The sequence below is a fragment of the Pseudophryne corroboree genome, chromosome 7 (genome assembly GCF_028390025.1).
Source record: "Pseudophryne corroboree isolate aPseCor3 chromosome 7, aPseCor3.hap2, whole genome shotgun sequence".
NCBI classification, from domain to species: Eukaryota; Metazoa; Chordata; class Amphibia; order Anura; family Myobatrachidae; genus Pseudophryne; species Pseudophryne corroboree.
Window position 1 is genome coordinate 308,407,715 of NC_086450.1, and position 25,159 is coordinate 308,432,873.

Genomic DNA, 25,159 nt, shown 5'->3' on the forward strand with positions numbered 1-25,159 from the left:
CCAAATGCGGTGATAATGTTGTGCAGTCACCTCCTTCCTGGCTTTTACCAGTGTAGGAATGACCTCTTCCGGAATGCCTTTTTCCTTTAGAATTCGGCGTTCAACCGCCATGCCGTCAAACGCAGCCGCGGTAAGTCTTAGAATAGACACGGTCCCTGCTGAAGCAGGTCCCGTCTTAGAGGTAGAGGCCACGGATCCTCCGTGAGCATCTCTTGAAGTTCCGGGTACCAAGTTCTTCTTGGCCAATCCGGAGCCACTAGTATCGTTCTTACTCCCTTTTGCCGTATAATTCTCAGTACTTTTGGTATGAGAGGCAGAGGAGGGAACACATACACTGACTGGAACACCCACGGTGTTACCAGAGCGTCCACAGCTATTGCCTGAGGATCTCTTGACCTGGCGCAATACCTGTCCAGTTTTTTGTTGAGGCGAGACGCCATCATATCCACCATTGGTTTTTCCCAACGGTTCACAATCATGTGGAAGACTAATGTATGAAGTCCCCACTCTCCCGGGTGTAGATCGTGTCTGCTGAGGAAGTCTGCTTCCCAGTTGTCCACTCCCGGAATGAATACTGCTGACAGTGCTATCACATGATCTTCCGCCCAGCGAAGAATCCTTGCAGCTTCTGCCATTGCTGTCCTGCTTCTTGTGCCGCCCTGTCTGTTTACGTGGGCGACTGCCGTGATGTTGTCCGACTGGATCAACACCGGCTGACCCTGAAGCAGGGGTTTTGCCAGACTTAGAGCATTGTAAATCGCTCTTAGCTCCAGTATATTTATGTGAAGAGACATCTCCAGGCTTGACCATACTCCCTGGAAGTTTCTTCCTTGTGTGACCGCTCCCCAGCCTCTCAGACTGGCATCCGTGGTCACCAGGACCCAGTCCTGTATGCCGAATCTGCGGCCCTCTAACAGATGAGCACTCTGCAACCACCACAGAAGAGACACCCTTGTCCGTGGCGATAAGGTTATCCGCTGATGCATCTGCAGATGCGATCCGGACCATTTGTCCAGCAGATCCCACTGAAAAGTTCGTGCGTGGAATCTGCCGAATGGAATCGCTTCGTAAGAAGCCACCATCTTTCCCAGGACTCTTGTGCATTGATGCACAGACACTGTCCCTGGTTTTAGGAGGTTCCTGACAAGTTCGGATAACTCCCTGGCTTTCTCCTCCGGAAGAAACACATTTTTCTGAACCGTGTCCAGAATCATTCCCAGGAACAGCAGACGTGTTGTCGGGGTCAACTGAGATTTTGGAAAATTCAGAATCCACCCGTGTTGTTGCAGCACTACTTGGGTTAGTGCTACTCCGTCCTCCAGCTGTTCTCTGGACCTTGCCCTTATCAGGAGATCGTCCAAGTAAGGGATAATTAATACGCCTCTTCTTCGCAGAAGAATCATCATTTCGGCCATTACCTTGGTAAAGACCCGAGGTGCCGTGGACAATCCAAACGGCAGCGTCTGAAACTGATAATGACAGTTTTGCACCACGAACCTGAGGTACCCTTGATGTGAAGGGCAAATTGGGACATGCAGGTAAGCATCCTTTATGTCCAGGGACACCATAAAGTCCCCTTCTTCCAGATTCGCTATCACTGCTCTGAGTGACTCCATCTTGAACTTGAATTTTTGTATGTACAGGTTCAAAGATTTCAGATTTAGAATAGGTCTTACCGAGCCGTCCGGCTTCGGTACCACAAATAGCGTGGAGTAATACCCCTTTCCCTGTTGTAGGAGGGGTACCTTGACTATCACCTGCTGAGCAAACAGCTTGTGAATGGCTTCCAATACCGTCGCCCTGTCTGAGGGAGACGTTGGCAAAGCAGACTTTAGGAACCGGCGAGGGGGAGACTTCTCGAATTCCAACCTGTAACCCTGAGATACTACCTGCAGAATCCAGGGGTCCACCTGTGAGCAAGCCCACTGTGCGCTGAAATTCTTGAGTCGACCCCCCACCGTTCCTGAGTCCGCTTGTAAGGCCCCAGCGTCATGCTGAGGGCTTTGCAGAACCCTGGGAGGGCTTCTGTTCCTGGGCAGGGGCTGCTTGCTGCCCTCTCTTACCCCTTCCTCTGCCCCGAGGCAGATATGACTGTCCTTTTGTCCGCTTGTTCTTATAGGAACGAAAGGACTGCGGCTGAAAAGACGGTGTCTTTTTCTGTTGGGAGAGGGTCTGAGGTAAAAAAGTGGATTTTCCGGCAGTTGCCGTGGCCACCAGATCCGATAGACCGACGCCAAATAATTCCTCCCCTTTATACGGCAATACTTCCATATGTCGTTTGGAATCCGCATCACCTGACCACTGTCGCGTCCATAAACTCCTTCTGGCAGATATGGACATCGCATTTACTCTCGATGCCAGAGTGCAAATATCTCTCTGCGCATCTCGCATATAAAGGAAAGCATCCTTTAATTGCTCTATAGTCAATAAAATACTGTCCCTATCCAGGGTATCAATATTTTCAGTCAGGGAATCCAACCAGACGACCCCAGCACTGCACATCCAGGCTGAGGCGATGGCCGGTCGCAGTATAACACCAGTATGTGTGTATATACTTTTTAGGGTGGTTTCCAGTCTCCTATCCGCTGGATCCTTGAGGGCGGCCGTATCAGGAGACGGTAACGCCACTTGTTTTGATAAGCGTGTGAGCGCCTTATCCACCCTAGGGGGTGTTTCCCAGCGCGCCCTAACCTCTGGCGGGAAAGGGAATAATGCTAATAACTTTTTTGAAATTAGCATTTTTCTATCTGGGTTAACCCACGCTTCATCACATACATCATTTAATTCCTCTGATTCAGGAAAAACTACAGGTTGTTTTTTCACCCCCCACATAATACCCCTTTTTGTGGTACTTGCAGTATCAGAGATATGCAAAGCCTCCTTCATTGCCGTGATCATATAACGTGTGGCCCTACTTGAAAATACGTTTGTTTCATCACCGTCGACACTAGATTCAGTGTCTGTGTCTGGGTCTGTGTCGACCGACTGAGGTAAAGGGCGCTTTACAGCCCCTGACGGTGTCTGAGACGCCTGGGCAGGTACTAACTGGTTTGCCGGCCGTCTCATGTCGTCAACTGATTTTTGTAATGTGCTGACATTATCACGTAATTCCATAAACAAAGCCATCCATTCCGGTGTCGACTCCCTGGGGGGTGACATCACCATTATCGGCAATTGCTCTGCCTCCACGCCAACATCGTCCTCATACATGTCGACACACGTACCGACACACAGCAGACACACAGGGAATGCTCTTATCGAAGACAGGACCCCACTAGCCCTTTGGGGAGACAGAGGGAGAGTTTGCCAGCACACACCCAAGCGCTATAATATATATGGGAACAACCTTATATAAGTGTTGTTCCTTATAGCAGCTTAAATATATCCAATATATCGCCAAAAAATGCCCCCCCTCTCTGTTTTACCCTGTTTCTGTAGTGCAGTGCAGGGGAGAGTCCTGGGAGCCTTCCTCACAGCGGAGCTGAGCAGGAAAATGGCGCTGTGTGCTGAGGAGAATAAGCCCCGCCCCCTATTTCGGCGGGCTTTCCTCCCGTAGATTTAGATAACTGGCATGGGTTAAATACATACATATAGCCTTAATGGCTATATGTGATGTATTCTTTTGCCTTAAGGTATTAAAATATTGCTGCCCAGGGCGCCCCCAGCAGCGCCCTGCACCCTCCGTGACCGCTTGGTGTGAAGTGTGTGACAACAATGGCGCACAGCTGCAGTGCTGTGCGCTACCTTCATGAAGACTGAAGAGCCTTCTGCCGCCTGTTTCCGGACCTTCAATCTTCAGCATCTGTAAGGGGGGTCGGCGGCGCGGCTCCGGGACGAACCCCAGGGTGAGACCTGTGTTCCGACTCCCTCTGGAGCTAATGGTGTCCAGTAGCCTAAGAAACCAATCCATCCTGCACGCAGGTGAGTTGAAATTCTCTCCCCTAAGTCCCTCGATGCAGTGAGCCTGTTGCCAGCAGGACTCACTGAAAATAAAAAACCTAAAAAACTTTTTCTAAGCAGCTCTTTAAGAGAGCCACCTAGATTGCACCCTGCTCGGACGGGCACAAAAACCTAACTGAGGCTTGGAGGAGGGTCATAGGGGGAGGAGCCAGTACACACCACCTAATCCTAAAGCTTTATTTTTGTGCCCTGTCTCCTGCGGAGCCGCTATTCCCCATGGTCCTGACGGAGTCCCCAGCATCCACTCAGGACGTTAGAGAAATAAGAGGCTCAACCCCATGAGAAGGTTCGTCATCTGCGTCTAATTTCGGCCAACTCACGATCTTCCTCCTCAGCTTCATCCTGAGAGAGAGAGAGAGAGAGAGAGAGAGAGAGAGAGAGAGAGAGAGAGAGAGAGAGAGAGAGAGAGAGAGAGAGAGAGAGAGAGAGAGAGAGAGAGAGAGAGAGAGAGAGAGAAGTTCTTCACCGGATTCATCGGACTGAAGAATTAAGGGCACTGGACGTTTCTTAGTTTTGGACACGGTCTGTGGCTGTTTACTGGTCAAGACCAAACGTTTTGTGAGACCCTCTACCAACCTGGCTAATCCTGACACCCAAGGTGGTTCTGTAGTAATAGAAAGTACATCATTTTGAGGAATCTCCCTAACCGTCTCACGAGTCTTCCGTAAAGCAGCCACCTCAGTATGTAATTGTGAGATGGTTCTTGTTAGCGCTACCGCCCAGGGAGGAAAATTAGCGTCTTGGGACGGGATAACGAATGTAACCTCCAAAGCACATGCCTCACACAGGGAGGAATCGTCCGTGTTAGCTTTTTTGTTACACTTCGCACAGACAAACATTTTTTGTGACACCTTATTTGCCGGTCCCTTGCCTGCCATTGTAAAGACGCATCCAATTTTCCACCAGCACTCTCAATGAGAGAGAGAGAGAGAGAGAGAGAGAGAGAGAGAGAGAGAGAGAGAGAGAGAGAGAGAGAGAGAGAGAGAGAGAGAGAGAGAGAGAGAGAGGGCGAGACAGAAGGATAGAGTATGGATGGTGTAATGGTTAGCATTACTGCCTCACAGCACTGAGGTCATGTTGTTCGATTCCCACCATGGCCCTAACTGTGCGGAGTTTGTATATTCTCCCCGTACTTGTGTGGGTTCTCTCTGGGTACTCCGGTTTCCTGTCCACTCCCGGAATGAACACTGCTGACAGTGCACTTACATGATTCTCCACCCAGCGAAGAATCCTGGTGGTTTCCGCCATTGCCGCTCTGCTCCTTCTGCCGCCTTGGCGGTTTACATGAGCCACTGCGGTGATGTTGTCTGACTGGATCAGAACTGGCTGGTCGCGAAGTAAGGCCTCCGCTTGACGTAGGGCGGTGTATATGGCCCTTAGTTCCAGGATGTTGATGTGCAGACAAGTCTCTTGACTTGACCAAAGACCCTGGAAATTTCTTCCCTGTGTGACTGCTCCCCAACCGCGGAGGCTTGCGTCCGTTGTCACCAGGATCCAATCCTGAATGCCGAATTTGCGGGCCTCGAGAAGGTGAGCACTCTGCAGCCACCACAGTAGTGACACCCTGGCCCTGTGGGACCGGGTGATCAACCGATGCATCTGTAGATGTGATCCGGACCACTTGTCCAACAGATCCCATTGGAAAGTCCTCGCATGGAACCTGCCAAAGGGAATGGCCTCGTATGAGGCCACCATCTTTCCCAGGACTCGAGTGCAATGATGCACGGACACCTGTCCTGTTTTCAAAAGGTTCCTGACCAGAGTCATAAGTTCCTGGGCTTTTTCTATCGGAAGATAAACCCTTTTCTGGGTCGTGTCCAGAATCATGCACAAGAAGGGCAGACGAGTCGTAGGAACCATCTGCGACTTTGGGATATTGAGAATCCAGCCGTGTTGCTGTAACACTTTCAGTGAAAGAGATACGCTGTTCAGCAACTGCTCTCTTGATCTCGCTTTTATGAGGAGATCGTCCAAGTACGGGATAATTGTGACACCCTGCTTGCGCAGGAGCACCATCATTTCCGCCATTACCTTGGTGAAAATCCTCGGAGCCGTTGAGAGACCAAACGGCAACGTCTGAAATTAGTAATGACAGTCCTGTACCGCAAATCTTAGGAACGCCTGATGAGGTGGATAAATGGGGACATAAAAGTATGCATCCTTTATGTCCAGTGACACCATAAAATCCCCCCCTTCCAGGCTGGCTATGACCGCTCTTAGCGATTCCATCTTGAACTTGAACCTCTTCAAGAATAGGTTCAGAGATTTTAAATTCAATATGGGTCTGACCGAACCGTCAGGTTTCGGAACCACAAACATGGTCGAATAATACCCCCTTCCCTGTTGAAGGAGGGGAACCTCGACCAACACCTGCTGAAGATACAATTATTGTATTGCATTTAACACTATCTCCCTCTCTAGGGGCGAAGACGGTAGAGCCGATTTGAAAAACCGGCAAGGAGGCACCTCTTCGAATTCCAGCTTGTAACCCTGAGACACAATTTCTATTGCCCAGGGATCCACCTGGGAGTGAACCCACATGTGGCTGAAATTCCGAAGACGCACCCCCACTGGCCCCGACTCCGCCAGTGGAACCCCAGCGTCATGCGGTGGATTTTGCAGAGGCCGGGGAGGACTTCTGTTCCTGGGAACTAGCTGTATTGTGCAGCTTCTTTCCTCTGCCCCTCCCTCTGGCAAGAAAGGACGCACCTCGGACTTTCTTGTTTCTTTGTGAACGAAAGGACTTCATTTGATAATTTGGTGCTCTCTTAGTCTGTGAGGGAACATAAGGCAAAAAATTTGACTTTCCAGCCGTAGCTGTGGAGACCAGGTCCGATAGACCTTCACCGAACAATTCCTCACCCCTGTAAGGTAAAACCTCCATATGCCGTTTTGAGTCGGCATCACCTGTCCATTGCCAAGTCCACAGGACCCTTCTGGCAGAAATCGACATAGCGTTTATTCTAGAACCCAGCAGACTAATGTCTCTTTGAGCATCTCTCATATTAAGGACAGCGTCTTTAATATGCCCCAGGGTCAATAAAACAGTATCCCTATCTAGGGTATCAAACTCCTCTGATAAAGGTATCAGTCCATGCCGCTACTGCACTACACACCCAGGCCGACGCGATTGCCGGTCTGAGCAAGGTACCTGAATGTGTATAAATGGACTTCAGGGTACCCTCCTGTTTGCGATCAGCAGCATCCTTGAGGGTAGCTGTATCCTGGGACGGCATGGCTACCTTTTTGGATAAGCTAATTAAAGCTTTGTGCACCCTAGGGGAGAATTCCCATAGTAACCTGTCCGTTGGCGGGAAAGGATACGCCATAAGAATCAGTTTGGAAATCTGCAGTTTTTTATCTGGAGATTCCCGAGCTTTTTCACATAACTCATTCAGTTCGTGTGAGGGGGGAAAAGTTACCTCAGGTTTCTTTCCCTTATACATATATAAACCCTTGTGTCAGGGACAGGGGTTTCCTCTGTGATGTGCAAAACCTCCTTAATTGCTATAATCATATATCGGAGTGATTTAGCCAACTTTGGCTGTAACTTTGCATCATCGTAATCGACACTGGAGTCAGAATCCATGTCGGTATCTGTGTCAACAATTTGGGATAGTGGGCGCTTATGAGACCCTGACTGTCCCTGCGACATAGGATCAGGCACGGGTTGAGACCCTGACTGTCCCAATGCATCAGCCTTGTCTAATCTTTTATGCAAAGAATTATTATCATTTAAAACCTTCCACATATCCATCCAATCAGGTGTCGGCGCCGTCGGCGGAGACACCACATTCATTTGCTCCCGCTCCTCTCCCACATCAGACATGTCGACACACCACACACACAGGGAATGTCCTTTCTGAAGACAGTTCCCCCCACGAGGCCCTTTGGAGAGACAGAGAGAGTATGCCAGCACACACCCCAGCGCTATATAACCCAGGAATAACACAGTAACTTAATGTTAACCCAGTAGCTGCTGTTTATATACTTTTTTGTGCCTAATTATGTGCCCCCCCCCCCTCTCTTTTAAACCCTCTTCTACCGTGTATCAGCAGGGGAGAGCCTGGGGAGATTCCTCTCAGCGTGCTGTGGAGAAAAAATGGCGCTGGTGAGTGCTGAGGGAGAAGCCCCGCCCCCTCGGCGACTGGCTTCTGTCCCGCTTAAAATGTATTTCTTTGGCGGGGGCTCCTACATATATACAGTGCCCAGCTGTATATATGTGTTTATTTGCCAGAATGAGGTCCCAAATGCTGCCCAGGGCGCCCCCCCCCTGCGCCCTGCACCCTACCAGTGACCGGAGTATGTGTAGGTGTGTGGAGCAATGGTGCACAGCTGCAGTGCTGTGCGTTACCTCCAGTGAAGATCACGAAGTCTTCTGCCGCCTGTGAAGTCTTCTTGCTTCTCATACTCACCCGGCTTCAGTCTTCCGGCTCTGCGAGGGGGACGGCGGCGCGGCTCTGGGACGGACGGCGAGGGTGAGATCCTGCGTACCGATCCCTCTGGAGCTAATGGTGTCCAGTAGCCTAAGAAGTAGGACCTAGCTTCAGAGAGTAGGGCTGCTTCTCTGCCCTCAGTCCCACGATGCAGGGAGTCTGTTGCCAGCAGAGCTCCCTGAAAATAAAAAACCTAACAAAAAACTTTCTATCAGCAAACTCAGGAGAGCTCACTGAAAAACACCCAGCTCCTCTGGGCACATAATCAAACTGAGGTCTGGAGGAGGGGCAGAGAGGGAGGAGCCAGTGCACACCAGGAACTAAATTCTTTCTTAAAGTGCCAGTGTCTCCTGCGGAGCCCGTCTCTCCCCATGGTCCGTACGGAGTCCCCAGCATCCTCTAGGACGTTAGAGAAAAGGTAAACAAAGTTTTAAACTGGGAAGATTGTGTGCAGATGATGTATTATTTTCTATGTACTGGGCTCACCACCTGCGTGACTAAAAATGGGGGAGAACGACACACAGTCATGCTCCTACAAACATCATACTGTAGGCATGCACACAAAAGGGGCGTGGGTTTGTGTCAGCTAGGCCACTCCCCATTTTTTGCGCACGCCAAAGGCGCGCGCATGACAGTGGCTCTTTAGCTTCACTACAGATATTTTTGGGCTCTTTGCCTCTGACTGGTTGTCCACCCCTGCATTAAACACTTAACAGTATGAAAAAACAACTTAGCATCAGTCCAAAACTGATGAAACTATAACATAACCCTTATGTAAGCAAAACTATATACAAGTCTCGCAGAAGTAGTCCGCACTTGGGACGGGCGCCCAGCATCCTCTACGGACTACGAGAAAAAGATTTACCAGTAGGTTTAAAATCTTATTTTTTATCTTACGTCCTAGAGGATGCTGGGGACTCCGTAAGGACCATGGTGATTATACCAAAGCTCCCAAACGGGCGGGAGAGTGCGGATGACTCTGCAGCACCGATTGAGCAAACAGGAGGTCCTCCTCAGCCTGGGTATCAAACTTATAGTACTTTGCAAAGGTGTTTGAACTTTGAACCCGACCAAGTAGCAGCTCGGCACAGTTGTAGTGCCGAGACCCCTCGGGCAGCCGCCCAAGACGAGCACACCTTCCTAGTGGAATGGGCCTTGATCGATTTTGGTAACTGCAATCCAGCCGTAGAATGCGCCTGCTGAATCGTGTTACAGATCCAGCGAGCAATAGTCTGCTTTGAAGCAGGGGCGCCAACCTTGTTGGCTGCATATAGGACAAACAGTGCTTCTGTTTTCCTGACTCTAGCCGTTCTGGCCACGTAAATTTTCATAGCCCTGACTACATCAAGGGACTCGGAATCCTCCAAGTCTCGCGTAGCCACAAGCACCACAATAGGTTGGTTCATATGAAAAGATGACACCACCTTAGGCAAGAACTGAGGACGGGTCCGCAATTCCGCCCTATCCACATGGAAAACCAGATAGGGGCTTTTATGAGACAAAGCCGCCAATTCCGACACTCGCCTAGCCGCAGCCAAGGCTAACAACATGACCACCTTCCAAGTGAGATATTTTAACTCCACCGTTTGAAGTGGTTCAAACCAGTGCGACTGAAGGAAACTCAACACCACGTTAATGTCCCAAGGTGCCACCGGAGGTATAAAAGAAGGCTGAATATGTAGCACTCCCTTTACAAAAGTCTGTACTTCTGGGAGAGAAGCCAATTCTTTTTGAAAGAAAATGGATAAGGACGAAATCTGAACCTTAATGGATCCTAATTTTAGGCCCAAATTTACTCCAGTCTGTAGGAAGTGAAGGAAACGGCCCAGATGGAATTCTACCGTAGGAGCATTCCTGGCCTCACACCAAGAAACATATTTTCGCCATATCCGGTGATAATGTTTCGCTGTCACGTCTTTCCTAGCCTTTATCAGAGTAGGAATGACCTCATCCGGAATGCCCTTTTCCGCTAGGATCCGGCGTTCAACCGCCATGCCGTCAAACGCAGCCGCCGTAAGTCTTGTAACAGACAGGGCCCCTGTTGCAACAGGTCCTGTCTTAGAGGCAGAGGCCACGGATCTCCCGTGAGCATTTCCAGCAGATCCGGATACCAGGACCTTCGTGGCCAATCTGGAACAATGAGTATTGTTCTCCCTCCTCTTTTTCTTATTATTCTCAACACCTTGGGTATGAGAGGAAGAGGAGGAAACACATAGACCGACTAACACCCACAGTGTCACTAGGGCGTCTACTGCTATCGCCTGAGGGTCTTTTGATCTGGCGCAATACCTCTGTAGCTTTTTGTTGAGGCGGGACGCCATCATGTCTATCTGGGGCAGTCCCCACTGACTTGCAATCTGTGCGAAGACTTCCTGATGAAGTCCCCACTCTCCTGGATGCAGGTCGTGTCTGCTGAGGAAGTCTGCTTCCCAGTTGTCCACTCCCGGAATGAACACTGCTGACAGGGCGCTTACATGATTTTCCGCCCAGCGAAGAATCCTGGTGGCTTCCGCCATTGCCACTCTGCTCCTTGTGCCGCCTTGGCGGTTTACATGAGCCACTGCGGTGATGCTGTCTGACGGGATCAGAACTGGTTAGTCGCGAAGTAAGTTCTCCGCTTGACGTAGGTCGTTGTATATGGCCCTCAGTTCCAGGATGTTGATGTGAAGACAAGTCTCTTGAATTGTCCAAAGTCCTTGGAAGTTTCTTCCCTGTGTGACTGCTCCCCACCCTCAGGCTCGGGTCCGTGGTCACCAGGATCCAGTTCTGAATGCCGAACCTGCGGCCTTCTAAAAGGTGAGCACTCTGCAGCCACCACAGGAGAGATACCCTGGCTCTGGGGGACAGGGTGATCAGCTGATGAATTTGTAGATGTGACCCGGACCACTTGTCCAATAGGTCCCATTGGAAAGTCCTTGCATGGAACCTGCCGAAGGGAATGGCTTCGTATGTTGCCACCATCTTTCCCAGGACTTGAGTGCAATGATGTACTGACACTTGTTTTGGCTTCAATACGTTCTTGACTAGAGTCATGAGTTCCTGAGCTTTTTCTATCGGAAAAAAAACCCTTTTCTGGTCTGTGTCCAGAATCATGCCCAAGAAGGTCAGACGAGTTGTAGGAACCAGCTGCGACTTCGGGATATTGAGAATCCAGCCGTGTTGCTGTAACACGTTCAGTGAAAGTGACACGCTGTTCAGTAACTTCTCTCGTGATCTCGCTTTTATGAGATCGTCCAAGTATGGGATAATTGTGACGCCCTGCTTGCGCAGGAGCACCATCATTCCCGCCATTACCTTGGTGAAAATCCTCGGGGCCGTGGAAAGCCCAAACCGCAACGTCTGAAATTGGTAATGACAATCCTGTACCGCAAATCTCAGGTACGCCTGGTGAGGTGGATAAATGTGAACATGAAGGTATGCATTCTTTATGTGCAGAGATACCATAAAATCCCCCTCTTCCAGGCTGGCGATGACCGCTCTGAGCGATTCCATCTTGTACTGGAACCGGTTTAAGTATAGGTTCAGGGATTTTAAATTCAAAATGGGTCTGACCGAACCGTCCGGTTTCGGGACTACAAACAGAGTTGAGTAGTATCCCTTCCCTCTTTGAAGCAGGGGAACCTCGACCACCACTTGTTTTAGACACAATTTGTGAATAGCATTTAACAGGGGGAGAAGTCGGTAGAACCGATTTGAAAAACCGGCGAGGAGGCACCTCTTCGAATTCCAGCTTGTATCCCTGAGAAACAATTTCTATTGCCCAGGGATGCACCTGTGAGTGAACCCAGATGTGGCTGAAAAGTCGAAGATGTGCCCCCACTGGGGCGGACTCCCTCAGTGGAGCCCCAGCGTCATGCGGTAGATTTTGCAGAGGCCGGGGAGGACTTCTGTTCCTGGGAACTAGCTGTGTTGTGCAGCTTTTTTCCTCTGCCCTTACCTCTAGCAAGAAAGGACGATCCACGTACCCTTTTGCTTTTATTTGACCGAAAGGACTGCATTTGATAATGTGGCACTTTCTTAGGCTGTGAGGGAACATAAGGCAAAAAATTTGATTTACCTGCCGTAGCTGTGGAGACGAGGTCCGAGAGACCTTCCCCAAACAATTCCTCACCCTTGTAAGGCAAAACTTCCATATGCCTCTTTGAGTCGGCATCACCTGTCCACTGCCGGGTCCATAAGACTCGCCTAGCAGAAATAGACATAGCGTTTATTCTGGAACCCAGTAGACTAATGTCTCTTTGAGCATCTCTCATATATAAGACAGCATCTTTTATATGCCCTAGGGTCAATAAAATGGTATCCTTATCTAGGGTCTCAATTTCCGCTGATAAGGAATCTGCCCATGCTGCTACAGCGCTACAAACCCAGGCCGACGCAATTGCCGGTCTGAGTAACGTACTAGAATGTGTGTAAATGGACTTCAAGGTAACCTTGAGGGTAGCCGTATCTTGGGATGGCAGCGCTATCTTTTTTGATAAGCGTGTCAATGCTTTGTCTACCCTAGGGGAGGATTCCCACCGTATCCTGTCCGTTGGCGGGAAAGGATACGCCATAAGAATCCTTTTGGGAATCTGCAGTTTTTTGTCTGGAGATTTCCAAGCTTTTTCACATAATTCGCTCAACTCATGTGAGGAGGGAAAAGTTACCTCAGGTTTCTTTCCCTTAGACATGTGTACCCTCGTGTCAGGGACATGTGTTCCTCTGTGATATGCAAAACCTCTTTTATTGCAATAATCATATAACGAATACATTTAGCCACTTTTGGCTGTAACTTTGCATCATCGTAGTCGACACTGGAGTCAGAATCCGTGTTGGTATCTGTGTCTCCTATTTGGGATAGTGGGCACTTTTGAGACCCCGAAGGTCCCGGCGACATAGGGACAGACATGGGTTGACTCCCTGACTGTTCCCTAGCTTCAGCTTTGTCTAATCTTTTGTGCAATATATTTACATTAGCACTTAAAACATTCCACATATCCATCCAGTCAGGTGTCGGCGCTGCCGACGAAGACCTCACATTCATATGCTCCCCCTCCTCCCTAGGCGAGCCTTCTACCTCAGACATGTCGACACACGCGTACCGACACACCACACACACAGGGAAACTCTTATCTGAAGACTGTTTCCCCACCAGGCCCTTTGGAGAGACAGAGAGAGTATGCCAGCACACACCCCAGCGCTATATGACCCAGGAAGAAACACAAAATGTTTACCTAGTAGCGCCTTTTATATGTATATGCGCCAATTATGTGACCCCCCCCCTCTTGAAAACCCTCTGTCACCGTGAGTAAGCAGGGGAGAGTCCGGGGAGCTTCCGCTCAGCGCTGTGCTGTGGAGAAAATGGCGCTGGTGAGTGCTGAGGGAGAAGCCCCGCCCCCTCGGCGGCGGGCTTCTGTCCCGCTCAAAAATCTTAAAAAACTGGCGGGGGCTCTTTATATACATGTACAGTACCCAGCTGTACATGTATATATGTATTTTTGCCAAAGGAGAGGTTTATATACTGCCCAAGGCGCCCCCCCTCAGCCCTGCACCCTTACAGTGACTGTCGTGTTTGAGGTGTATGGGAGCAATGGCGCACAGCTTTACTGCTGTGCGTTACCTCTGTGAAGATCAAGAATTCTTCTGCCGCCTCAAGTCTTCTTTTCTTGTCATACTCACTCGGCTTCTATCTTCCGGCTCTGCGAGGAGGACGGCGGCGCGGCTCTGGGACGGACGGCGAGGGCGAGACCTGCGTACCAATACCTCTGGAGCTAATGGTGTCCAGTAGCCTAAGAAACAGAGCCTTGAAACTCACAGAAGTAGGTCTGTTTCTCTCTCCTCAGTCCCTCGATGCAGGGAGTCTGTTGCCAGCAGGCTCCCTGAAAATAAAAAACCTAACTAAAATACTTTCTGACCGGAAACTCAGGAGAGCTCCCTGTAATGCACCCAGTCTCCTCTGGGCACAGTATCAAACTGAGGTCTGGAGGAGGGGCATAGAGGGAGGAGCCAGTGCACACCCATACCGAAAGTCTTTCTTAAAGTGCCCATGTCTCCTGCGGAGCCAGTCTATCCCCATGGTCCTTACGGAGTCCCCAGCATCTTCTAGGACGTAAGAGAAAATTTAAATAAAGTAAAGCACAGGTTCTCAAACTCGGCCCTCAGGACCCCACATGGCTCATATTTTGCAGGTCACCTGTAGATTTTTAAAATGTAACAGTTGGTGATACACAGTGCTCCTGCCAGGTGACATGGAAAACGTGAACCATGTAGGGTCCTGAGGACAGAGTTTGAGAACAACTGAAGTAATATAACGGAGCAGGAGCTCAGTCAGCAGTGACCGGCTCCCTCGGCACAAATTCAAAACTGAGAGATGATGGGGGATAGAGGGGGAAGAGCCTGTTTCACTTCTTAGATTATTTAAAGTGCCAGCTCCCTGTAAGCCACCATCACACTCCCCCCCCACCCCTCTTCCTTGCCCACCGTGTCTTGAAGTTGCGCCAGTGTCCCCTAGTGGATGACAGAAAAAATAAGAATTTACTTACCGATAATTCTATTTCTCGCAGTCCGTAGTGGATGCTGGGGACTCCGTCAGGACCATGGGGAATAGCGGGCTCCGCAGGAGACAGGGCACATCTAAAAAGCTTTTTAGGTCACATGGTGTGTACTGGCTCCTCCCCCTATGACCCTCCTCCAAGCCTCAGTTAGGTACTGTGCCCGGACGAGCGTACACAATAAGGAAGGATCTTGAATCCCGGGTAAGACTCATACCAGCCACACCAATCACACCGTACAACTTGTGATCTGAACCCAGTTAACAGTATGATAACAAAACGAAGTAGCCTCTGAAAAAATGGCTCACAACAATAGTAATAACCCGATTTTTGTAACAATAACTATGTACAAGCATTGCAGACAATCCGCACTTGGGATGGGCGCCCAGCATCCACTACGGACTACGAGAAATAGAATTATCGGTAAGTAAATTCTTATTTTCTCTAACGTCCTAGTGGATGCTGGGGACTCCGTCAGGACCATGGGGATTATACCAAAGCTCCCAAACGGGCGGGAGAGTGCGGATGACTCTGCAGCACCGAATGAGAGAACTCCAGGTCCTCTTTAGCCAGAGTATCAAATTTGTAAAATTTTACAAACGTGTTCTCCCCTGACCACGTAGCTGCTCGGCAAAGTTATAATGCCGAGACTCCTCGGGCAGCCGCCCAGGATGAGGCCACCTTCCTTGTGGAATGGGCATCTACAGATTTCGGCTGTGGCAGGCCTGCCACAGAATGTGCAAGCTGAATTGTACTACAAATCTAGCGTGCAATAGACTGCTTAGAAGCAGGAGCACCCAGCTTGTTGGGTGCATACAATATAAACAGCAAGTCAGACTTTCTGACTCCAGCCGTCCTAACTATATATATATATATATATATATATATATATATATATATATATATATATATATATATATATATATATATATATATATATATATATATATATATATATATATATATATATATATATATATATATATATATATTTTTAGGGCCCTGACAACGTCTAGTAACTTGGAGTCCTCCAAGTCCCCAGTAGCCGCAGGCACCACAATAGGTTGTTTCAGGTGACAACGCTGACACCCCTTTAGGAAGAAACTGGAGACGAGTCCCAGTTCTGCCCTGTTCAAATGGAAAATTCTAATATGGGCTTTTGTAAAACAAAACCGCCCATTCTTTTTGACAATCGCCTGGCCGAGGCCAGGACTAACAACATGGTCACTTTCCATGTGAGATATTGGTCAACAGCATGGTCACTTTCCATGTGAGATATTTCAAATACACAGATTTGAGCGGTTCAAACCAATATGATTTTAAGGAATCCCAACACTATGTTGAGATCTCACGGTGCCCCTAGAGGCACAAAAGAACTGTATATGGAATACACCCTTTACAATCTGGACTTCAGGAACTGAAGTCAATTTTTTCTGGAAGAAAATCTACAGGGCCGAAATTTAAATCTTAATGAACCCCAATTTGAGGCTCAAAACACTCCTGTTTTCAGGAAGTGCAGAATCGACCTAGTTGAATTTCCTTCGTGGAGCCTTCCTGGCCTTACCCACGCAACATATTTTCACCACATGTGGTGATGACGTTGTGCGGTCACCTCCTTCCTGGCTTTGACCAAGGTAGGTATGACCTCTTATGGAATGCCTTTTTCCCTTCAGAATCCGGTATTCAACCGCCATGCCGTCAAACGCAGCCGCGGTAATTCTTGGAAAAGACATGGTACTTGCTGAAGCAAGTCCCTTCTTAGCTCCCCAGGCCCTTAGTCCTCTGTGAGCATCTCTTGAAGCTCCGGGTACCAAGTCCCTCTTGGCCCATCCGGAGCCACTAGTATAGTTCATACTCCTCTATGTCTTATAATTCTCAATACCTTGGTTATGAGAAACAGAGGAGGGAACCCATACACTGACTGGTACACCCACGGTGTTACCAGAACATCCACAGCTATCGCCTGAAGGTCTCATGACCTGGCGGAATACCTGTCCCGTTTTTCGGGCGGGACGCTATCATGTCCACCTTTGGTCTTTGCCAACGATCCACAATCATGCTGAAAAACTTCCCTATGAAGTTTCCACTCTCCCGGGTGGAGGTCATGCCTGCTGAGGAAGTCTGCTTCCCAGTCGTCCACTCCCGGAAAGAACACTGCTGACAGTGCTATCACATGATTTTCCGCCTAGCGAAAAATCCTTGCAGTTTTGTCACTGCCCTCCCGCTTCTTGTGCCGCCCTTTCTGTTTACGTGGGCGACTGCCGTGATGTTATCCCACTGGATCAATACCGGCTGACCTTGAAGCAGAGGTCTTGCTAAGTTTAGAGCCTTATAAATTTGCTCTAAGCTTATTTATGCAGAGAGAATTCTCCAGACTTAATCACACTTCCCTGGAAATTTTTTCCCTGTGTGACTGTTCTCCAGCCTCTCAGGCTGGCCTCCGTGGTCACCGGCATCCAATCCTGAATGCCAAATCTGCGGCCCTCTAGAAGATGAGCACTCTGTAATCACCACAGGAGAGACACCCTTGTCCTTGGATATAGGGTTATCCGCTGATGCATCTGAGGATGCGATCCGGACCATTTGTCCAGCAGATCCCACCGAAGAGTTCTTGCGGGAAATCTGCCGAATGGAATTGCTTCGTAATAAGCCACCATTTTTACCAGGACTCTTGTGCAATGATGCACTGACACTTTTCCTGGTTTTAGGAGGATCCCGATTAGCTCGGATAACTCCCTGGCTTTCTCCACTGGGAGAAACACGTTTTTCTGGACTGTGTCCAGAATCATCCCTATGAACAGTAGACGTGTCATCGGAAAAAGCTGCGATTTTGGAATATTTAGAATCCACTCGTGCTGACGTAGAACTACTTAAGATAGTGCTACTCCGACCTCCAACTGTTCTCTGGACCTTGCCCTTATCAGGAAAGCGTCCATGTTTCCTTTTAAGAAAAATCATCATTCCGGCCATTACCTTGGTAAAGACCCGGGGCGCCGTGGACAACCCAAACGGCAGCGTCTGAACTGATAGTGACAGTTCTGTACCAGGAACCTGAAGTACCCTTGGAGAGAAGGGCAAATTTGGACCTGTAGGTAAGCGTCCCTGATATCCAGTGACACCATATCGTCCCCTTCTTCCTGGTTCGCTATCACTGCTCTGAGTGACTCCATCTCGATTTGAACGCTTGTATGTAAGTGTTCAAATATTTCAGACCTCACCGAGCCGGTTGGCTTCAGTACCACAATATAGTGTGGAATACTACCCCCTTCCATGTTTGTAAGAGGGGTACTTTGATTATCACCTGCTGGGAATACAGCCTGTGAATTGTGTGAGGGGGAGATGTCTCGAATTTCCAATGTACACCTGGGATACTACATGTAGGATCCCGGAGTTCCCTTGCGAGTGAGCCCCCTGCGTACTGAAACTCTTGAGATGACCCCCTACCGCACCTGAGTCCGCTTGTACGGCCCCAGCGTTATGCTGCGGACTTGGCAGAAGCTGTGAGGGGCTTCTGTTCCTGGGAATGGGCTGCTTGCTGCAGTCTTCTTCCCTTTCCTCTACCCCTGGGCAGATATGACTGGCCTTTGCCCGCCTGCCCCTATGGGGACGAAAGGACTGAGACTGAAAAGACTGTCCTTTTTTTTTTTTTGCCGATATGTGATTCGGGGTAACAAAAAGTGGATTTTTCAGCTGTTGCCATGGCCACCAGGTCCGATGGACCGCCCCTTTATACGGCAATACTTCCACATGCCGTCTGGAATCTGCCTCACCTGACCACTGTCGTGTCTTCGTCTGGCAGATATGTAAATCACATTTACTCTTGATGCCAGAATGCAAATATCCCTCTGCGCATCACGCATATATAGAAATGCATCCTTAAAATGCTCTATAGTCAATAAAATCTTGTCCCTGTCAAGGGTATCAAAATTTTCAGTCAGGAAATCCGACCAAGCCCCCTCAGCGCTGCACATCCAGGCTGAGGCGATTGCTGGTCGTAGTATAACACCAGTATGTGTGTATATACTGTCATGATATTTTTCAGCTTCCTATCAGCTGGCTTCTTGAGGGCGGCCGCTCAACTCGCCCTTACTTCTGGCGGGAAAGGGTATACCGCCCATAACTTTCTATCGGAGGAACCCCACGTATCATCACACACTTCATTTAATTTATCTGATTCAGGCAAAACTACAAGTAGTTTATTCACACCCTACAAAATACCCTTATTTGTGGTACTTGTAGTATCAGAAATATGTAACAGCTCCTTCATTGCCCTTAACATGTAACTCGTGGCCCTAAAGGAAAATTACGTATGTTTCTTCACCGTCGACACTGGGGTCAGTGTCCATGTCTGTGTCTGTCGACCGACTGAGGTAAATGGGCGTTTTTACAAGCCCCTGACGGTGTCTGAGACGCCTGGACCGGTACTAATTTGTCCGCCGGCCATCTCATGTCGTCAACCGTCTTGCAGCGTGTTGACATTATCACGTAATTCCATAAGTAGACCATCCATTCCGGTGTCGACTCCCTAGAGAGTGACATCAACATTACAGGCAATTTGCTCCGCCTCCTCACCAACATTTTCCTCATACATGTCGACACACACGTACCGACATACAGCACCCACACAGGGAATGCTCTGATAGAGGACAGGACCCACTAGCCCTTTGGGGAGACAGAGGGAGAGTTTGCCAGCACACACCAAAAGCGCTATAATGTATATAACAACCCTAGAAGGTGTTGTTTCTATATATGCGCTCTTAATATATCATTATATCGCCAATTTATGCCCCCCTTCTCTTTTAACCCTGTTTCTGTAGTGCAGTGCAGGGGAGAGTGGGAGCCTTCCTCACCAGCGGAGCTGATCAGGAAAATGGCGCTGAGTGCTGAGGAGAATAAGCTCCGCCCCCTTTTCGGCGGGCTTTTCCTCCCGGTTTTTTAATAACTGGCCTGGGTTAAAATACATACATATAGCCTTAATGGCTATATGTGATGTATTTATTTGCCAAATAGGTATTTATATTGCTGCCCAGGGCGCCCCCAGCAGCGCCCTGTACCCTCCGTGACCGTGTCAGTGAGCCGTGTGACAACAATGGCGCACAGCTGCAGTGCTGTGCGCTACCTCTCTGAAGACTGTGAAGTCTTCTGCCGCCTGTTTCCGGACCTCCGTTCCGCCGTCTTTCTTCAGCGTCTGTAAGGGGGATCGGCGGCGCGGCTCCGGGACGAACCCCAGGCTGACCTGTGTTCCGACTCCCTCTGGAGCTCAGTGTCCAGTAGCCTAAGACTTCAATCCTCCTGCACGCAGGTGAGTTGCCAGTCTCTCCCCTAAGTCCCTCGTTGCAGTGATCCTGTCGCCAGCAGGAATCACTGATTAGAAACCTAAAAAAAAACTTTACTAAATAGCTCCTTAAGAGAGCCATCCAGTTTGCACCCTTCTCGGACGGGCACAAAAACCTAACAGAGGCTTGGAGGAGGGTCATAGGGGGAGGAGCCAGTACACACCATGTGACCTAAAAAGCTTTTTAGATGTGCCCTGTCTCCTGCGGAGCCCGCTATTCCCCATGGTCCTGACGGAGTCCCCAGCATCCACTAGGACGTTAGAGAAAAGTAATGAATAAATAGGAAAGTGCACATAAAGGGCAAGATTAAATTGTTCTCACCGGAAGCAAGCCCAATGGAGCTATTCAATTGTTGCTGCCAGTAGCAAGCTGAAATTAGCGAAAACCAGTTTGAGCACTCACATGGGACTTTTCACACCGCGCCTAATACTTTAGTCAGGATTAGCGGCTGTAAGAGGCTAAATCCAACCCCTCTGAGCAGAACTAGCATGATAAAAAAAGCACAATTGAAAACCACCCCACCACAGAAGGGATATCGGGCTTGATAAACAATTTAATTCCACCCATAGTCGTGAAGCAGCTGAAAACATTTCACAATCAAAAGAGAAAAAAAAAAAAAACATTACAAAATGTCCAGAGGTAGAAAGAGAACAATATTGAGAGGATAGCCTACACTTACGATCTTTGTCAAACTTGGGAAGCGTTGCCCCACTGGCAGCCATTTCTGGATCTACAGTTTCCAAAAATATTGTCCATGGATTTTCATTGTCACTCAGCTCAATCATCTAAATGACATATGTACATTTAATACAAAAATAATTACAATAGTCAACCTTTACAATATTATGCTGAAATCATTTGCAAAGCACCAAATTCAATGAAGGATCTAGCACAGATAAAATTAAACAGAACAGGCCGTTAGCTGGATAAATTTGAATTTTGTAAATTAATTTGTTCTAAAGTACTATGAATTGTCAAACCATCTTGGATCAGTCCCATTCACTTGGAGGACTGGTGAATACAGAGGAATGGCATAGGTTTGGGGCTGTTAAAACCTTTTTGGAGCCTTGAGTTTTACTTTAACAATGTATATAGGCTTTGCTACTCAAATGTATGTTACTAATTCATATTTTTAACTCCGTAAAAAAAAAAAGAGTTATTTAGGAGAACGGTGTGATCCATTGCCTATAGCAGGGAACGGTGACTGGGCCCATCCCATCCTTTAGATAACACTCAGTGAGTGGGTGGGTGGAGCTAGTATGCCAAACTTACTAAAATCTTCTGCTTTTGTACAGTATTATTCGACAGTAGACCCAAGGTCTTCCTTACATGACAGTTAGCTCAAAATTCAGTATCCTAATGGAAGCAACTCCTTTGCAGGATATGTGATATATTGTAGGTATTTAAAGTGATTTGCTATGAAACCAACTCTAATCTGAAATTAAAATTAGTAAAAAAATAAAAATAAAATAAATTTAATAAAAACTAAGGGGTATATGCAATTCCGGGCGAATTGCGGGACTTTTTCGCCCGTTTTTAAATTCGACCGTCAAATTCCGGCAGGTGGGTGCCGGAACTCGACATATTCAATAAAAAACGAATTAGACAGTCCCGCTGTCGAAAAACGGCCGATTTGACGGATTTTGATTAGATTTTTAAAAACTGCGTGGGGTCCCCCCTCCTAAACATAACCAGCCTCGGGCTCTTTGAGCCGGTCCTGGTTGCCAAAATACGGGGGGGGGGGAAATGACAGGGGATCCCCCGTATTTTAACAACCAGCACCGGGCTCTGCGCCTGGTCCAAAAAATACGGGGGGACAAAAAGAGTAGGGGTCCCCCGTATTTTTTGTACCAGCACCGGGCTCCACTAGCTGGACAGATAATGCCACAGCCGGGGGTCAATTTTATACAGCGCCCTGCGGCCGTGGAATTTAATACCCAACTAGTCACCCCTGGCCGGGGTACCATGGAGGAGTGGGGACCCCTTCAATGAAGGGGTCCCCCCTCCCCCAGCCACCCAAGGGCCAGGGGTGAAGCCCGAGGCTGTCCCCCCCATCCAAGGGCTGCGATGGGGGGGCTGATAGCCTTGTTGAAAATGTAAGAATATTGTTTTTTGCATTAGAACTATAAGTCCCAGCAAGACGGTACTTGGAGAACCACAAGTACCAGCATGCGGGGGGAAACAAGCCCGCTGGTACCTGTAGTTCTACTGCAAAAAAATACCCAAATAAAAACAGGACACAGACACCGTGAAAATATAACTTTATTACATACATGCCGACACACATACTTACCTATGTTGACACGCCGACTCTGGCCTCATCTCCAATGTCGAAAATAAAATTATACTCACCTGATCCAGTGTCCCGTTCTTTTATTATAATCCACGTACTTGGCAAAACAAAAAAACACATTAACCGAACCAGACGGACTGAAAGGGGTCCCATGTTTACACATGGGACCCCTTTCCCCGAATGCAGAGACCCCCCGTGACTCCCGTCACAGAAGGTCCCTTCTGCCAATCAGGAAGCGCCACTTCGTGGCACTCTCCTGATTGGCTTTGCGCGTCTGAGCTGGCAGACAGCGCATCGCACAGCTCCCTCCATTAGTTTCAATGGTGGGAACTTTGCGGTCAGCGGTGGGGTTACCCACGGTCAGCCGCTGACCGCGGGTGACCACACCGCTGACCGCAAAGTTCCCACCATTGAAGATAATGGAGGGGGCTGTGCGATGCGCGTCTGACAGCTCCGACGCGCATACAGCCAATCAGGAGAGTGCCACGAAGTGGCGCTTCCTGATTGGCTGAAGGGACCCTCTGTGACAGTACTCACAAGGGGTCTCTGCATTCGGGGAAAATGGGACCCCTTTCAGTCCGTCTGGTTCGGGTAAATGCGTTTTTTTGTTTTGCCAAGTACGTGGATTACAATAAAAGAACTGGACACTGGATCAGGAGAGTATAATTTTATTTTCAGGTACCCCGGACGTCGACATTGGAGACTAGGCCAGAGTCGGCGTGTCAACATAGGTAAGTATGTGTGTCGGCAAGTATGTAATAAAGTTATACTTTCACGGTGTCTGTGTCCTGTTTTTATTTGGGTATTATTTTTTTTACCCCCGTATTTTGGCAACCAGGACCGGTTCAAAGAGCCCGAGGCTGGTTATGCTTAGGAGGGGGAACCCCACACATTTTTTTTTCCTGATTTTTACACCATTCATTAAAAAAAAATATATATATATATTTTTAAAAATATATAAATAATACTTGTGCCTCCTAAATAGACAAACCAAGTACCTAATCCCTTCTAATATAAATAGATATGCTATTACCAATTTTTTAAAAAACATGTTTTTAAAAAAATTTATTCGATTTCGCCAGCAAAGTGTGGCGGATTGAAAATGACGAATTTACTGTCTAAAAGCACTGTTGTCGAATTTACAATCTTCAATTGAATATACTTTTGTCGAAATGCCGCATTTGAACCATTGCAGAAATGTCGAATTTGACAAATGTCGAATTTCAAAAAGTCGAATTTCAAAAAGTCGAATTTGGAATGGCCGTTTTTTTGGCAAAAAGTACTGTATTGCATTGTCTAATTATTTTTTTGGGGGCGAAAATGTCCCGTTTTTCGACATTTTCGGGAATTCGACCGCAATTGCATATACCCCTAAGACTTTAAACCAAATCAAGAAATCAAGAGCTCTACGTTACTGGACCACCTAATGTTACTCTATAAAATTACATTCATGAAAAGCCACAATCCTTTTAAAGGGACACTATCATCAAAATGCGGAAAGCCTTATTTGATATGGCAGAAGCTGAATTTTCCAGGGTCAACTGGAAAATTAAACGAATACCCAACCCTTCCCAGGCTGGAGAGAAATTATAAAGTTAGTCTTATAACAGAAAGCAGTACTGACTGGTTATACAATTTATCATGTTACCCTTTTTAATGACAATATTTTGATAGGACGACCAGGATCCATTATGGCAGCTGTAATAATGACAAAGACTGAAGCCCTCACTACCCATAAATGATATCCAATACCCTCAGACCACCAAATCAGTTATTCCTCAGAAAGAGGTGATTACCAACTGTCCAAGCAGCCATTGGATTCAGTATAAAGGAACTACCCTATCCCCTAGGAGCAATCATGGGTTTATTAAACAGATTCAGTTTACTACTGGAACAGGAACCAATTGGCTTTTGAGGACTACAACACTACGCAGTTCTGCTTGGTAGGATTGGTTCAAAAAGATATTGGCTGTCAAGCATTAGAAGGGAACGTATGATGAAACCTTAACCTAACCACCCCCTCCACGCAGTTCTGCTTGGTAGGATTGGTTCAAAAAGATATTGGCTGTCAAGCATTAGAAGGGAACGTATGATGAAACCTTAACCTAACCACCCCCTCCCTCACACCCTTATCGTCCCACTGTAAAGGGTAGGGGTAATTCTTGATCCTACATTATACAATGTAAAAAAATAAAATAAAATGAAAGTAAATGAAAGCAAAAAATCTATACAGCAAGAAACTACTGTGCAAGTCTACTAAGGAAAGTGGGTGGCCCGGGACTGTCTTTAAAAAGGAAAAATTCCTGTTGAATAAAAATGGTACTAGATTTGTAGCAAAAATATTCACCCAAATACAACATACATAGTACAGTAAAAATAAAATCAATACAAAAATGATAGTGTCCCTTTAAACTATGAGGTTCGTCTAATAATGCCACACTAATTACATTCAGCACATGAATCCAGAAGAGAAGTCTCTCAATATATATTGAATATTTACAGTTTTGCTGCAATCTGCTTCATAATCCAACATTGCTGGCCTTTTAGTTCCATTGCTCCGAGCCTGCATGGGCCATAACCGAATTTGGTCTTGTGGAAATCCCT

General features: G+C 47.8%; 1 protein-coding gene across 3 annotated transcripts in view; it reads right to left on the bottom strand.

The window, feature by feature from the left end:
* USP7 (ubiquitin specific peptidase 7) overlaps positions 1 to 25,159 on the bottom strand; it is a 309,008-nt gene that overhangs the window by 90,803 nt on the left and 193,046 nt on the right. For all 3 annotated transcript variants that reach the window (XM_063934275.1, XM_063934274.1, XM_063934273.1), the window contains 2 exons: positions 25,056 to 25,157; positions 20,942 to 21,047 (listed from right to left, as the gene is read on the bottom strand). In XM_063934275.1, the coding sequence (XP_063790345.1) occupies positions 20,942 to 21,047; positions 25,056 to 25,157 (208 nt within the window). The remainder of the gene's footprint in view (positions 1 to 20,941; positions 21,048 to 25,055; positions 25,158 to 25,159) is intronic.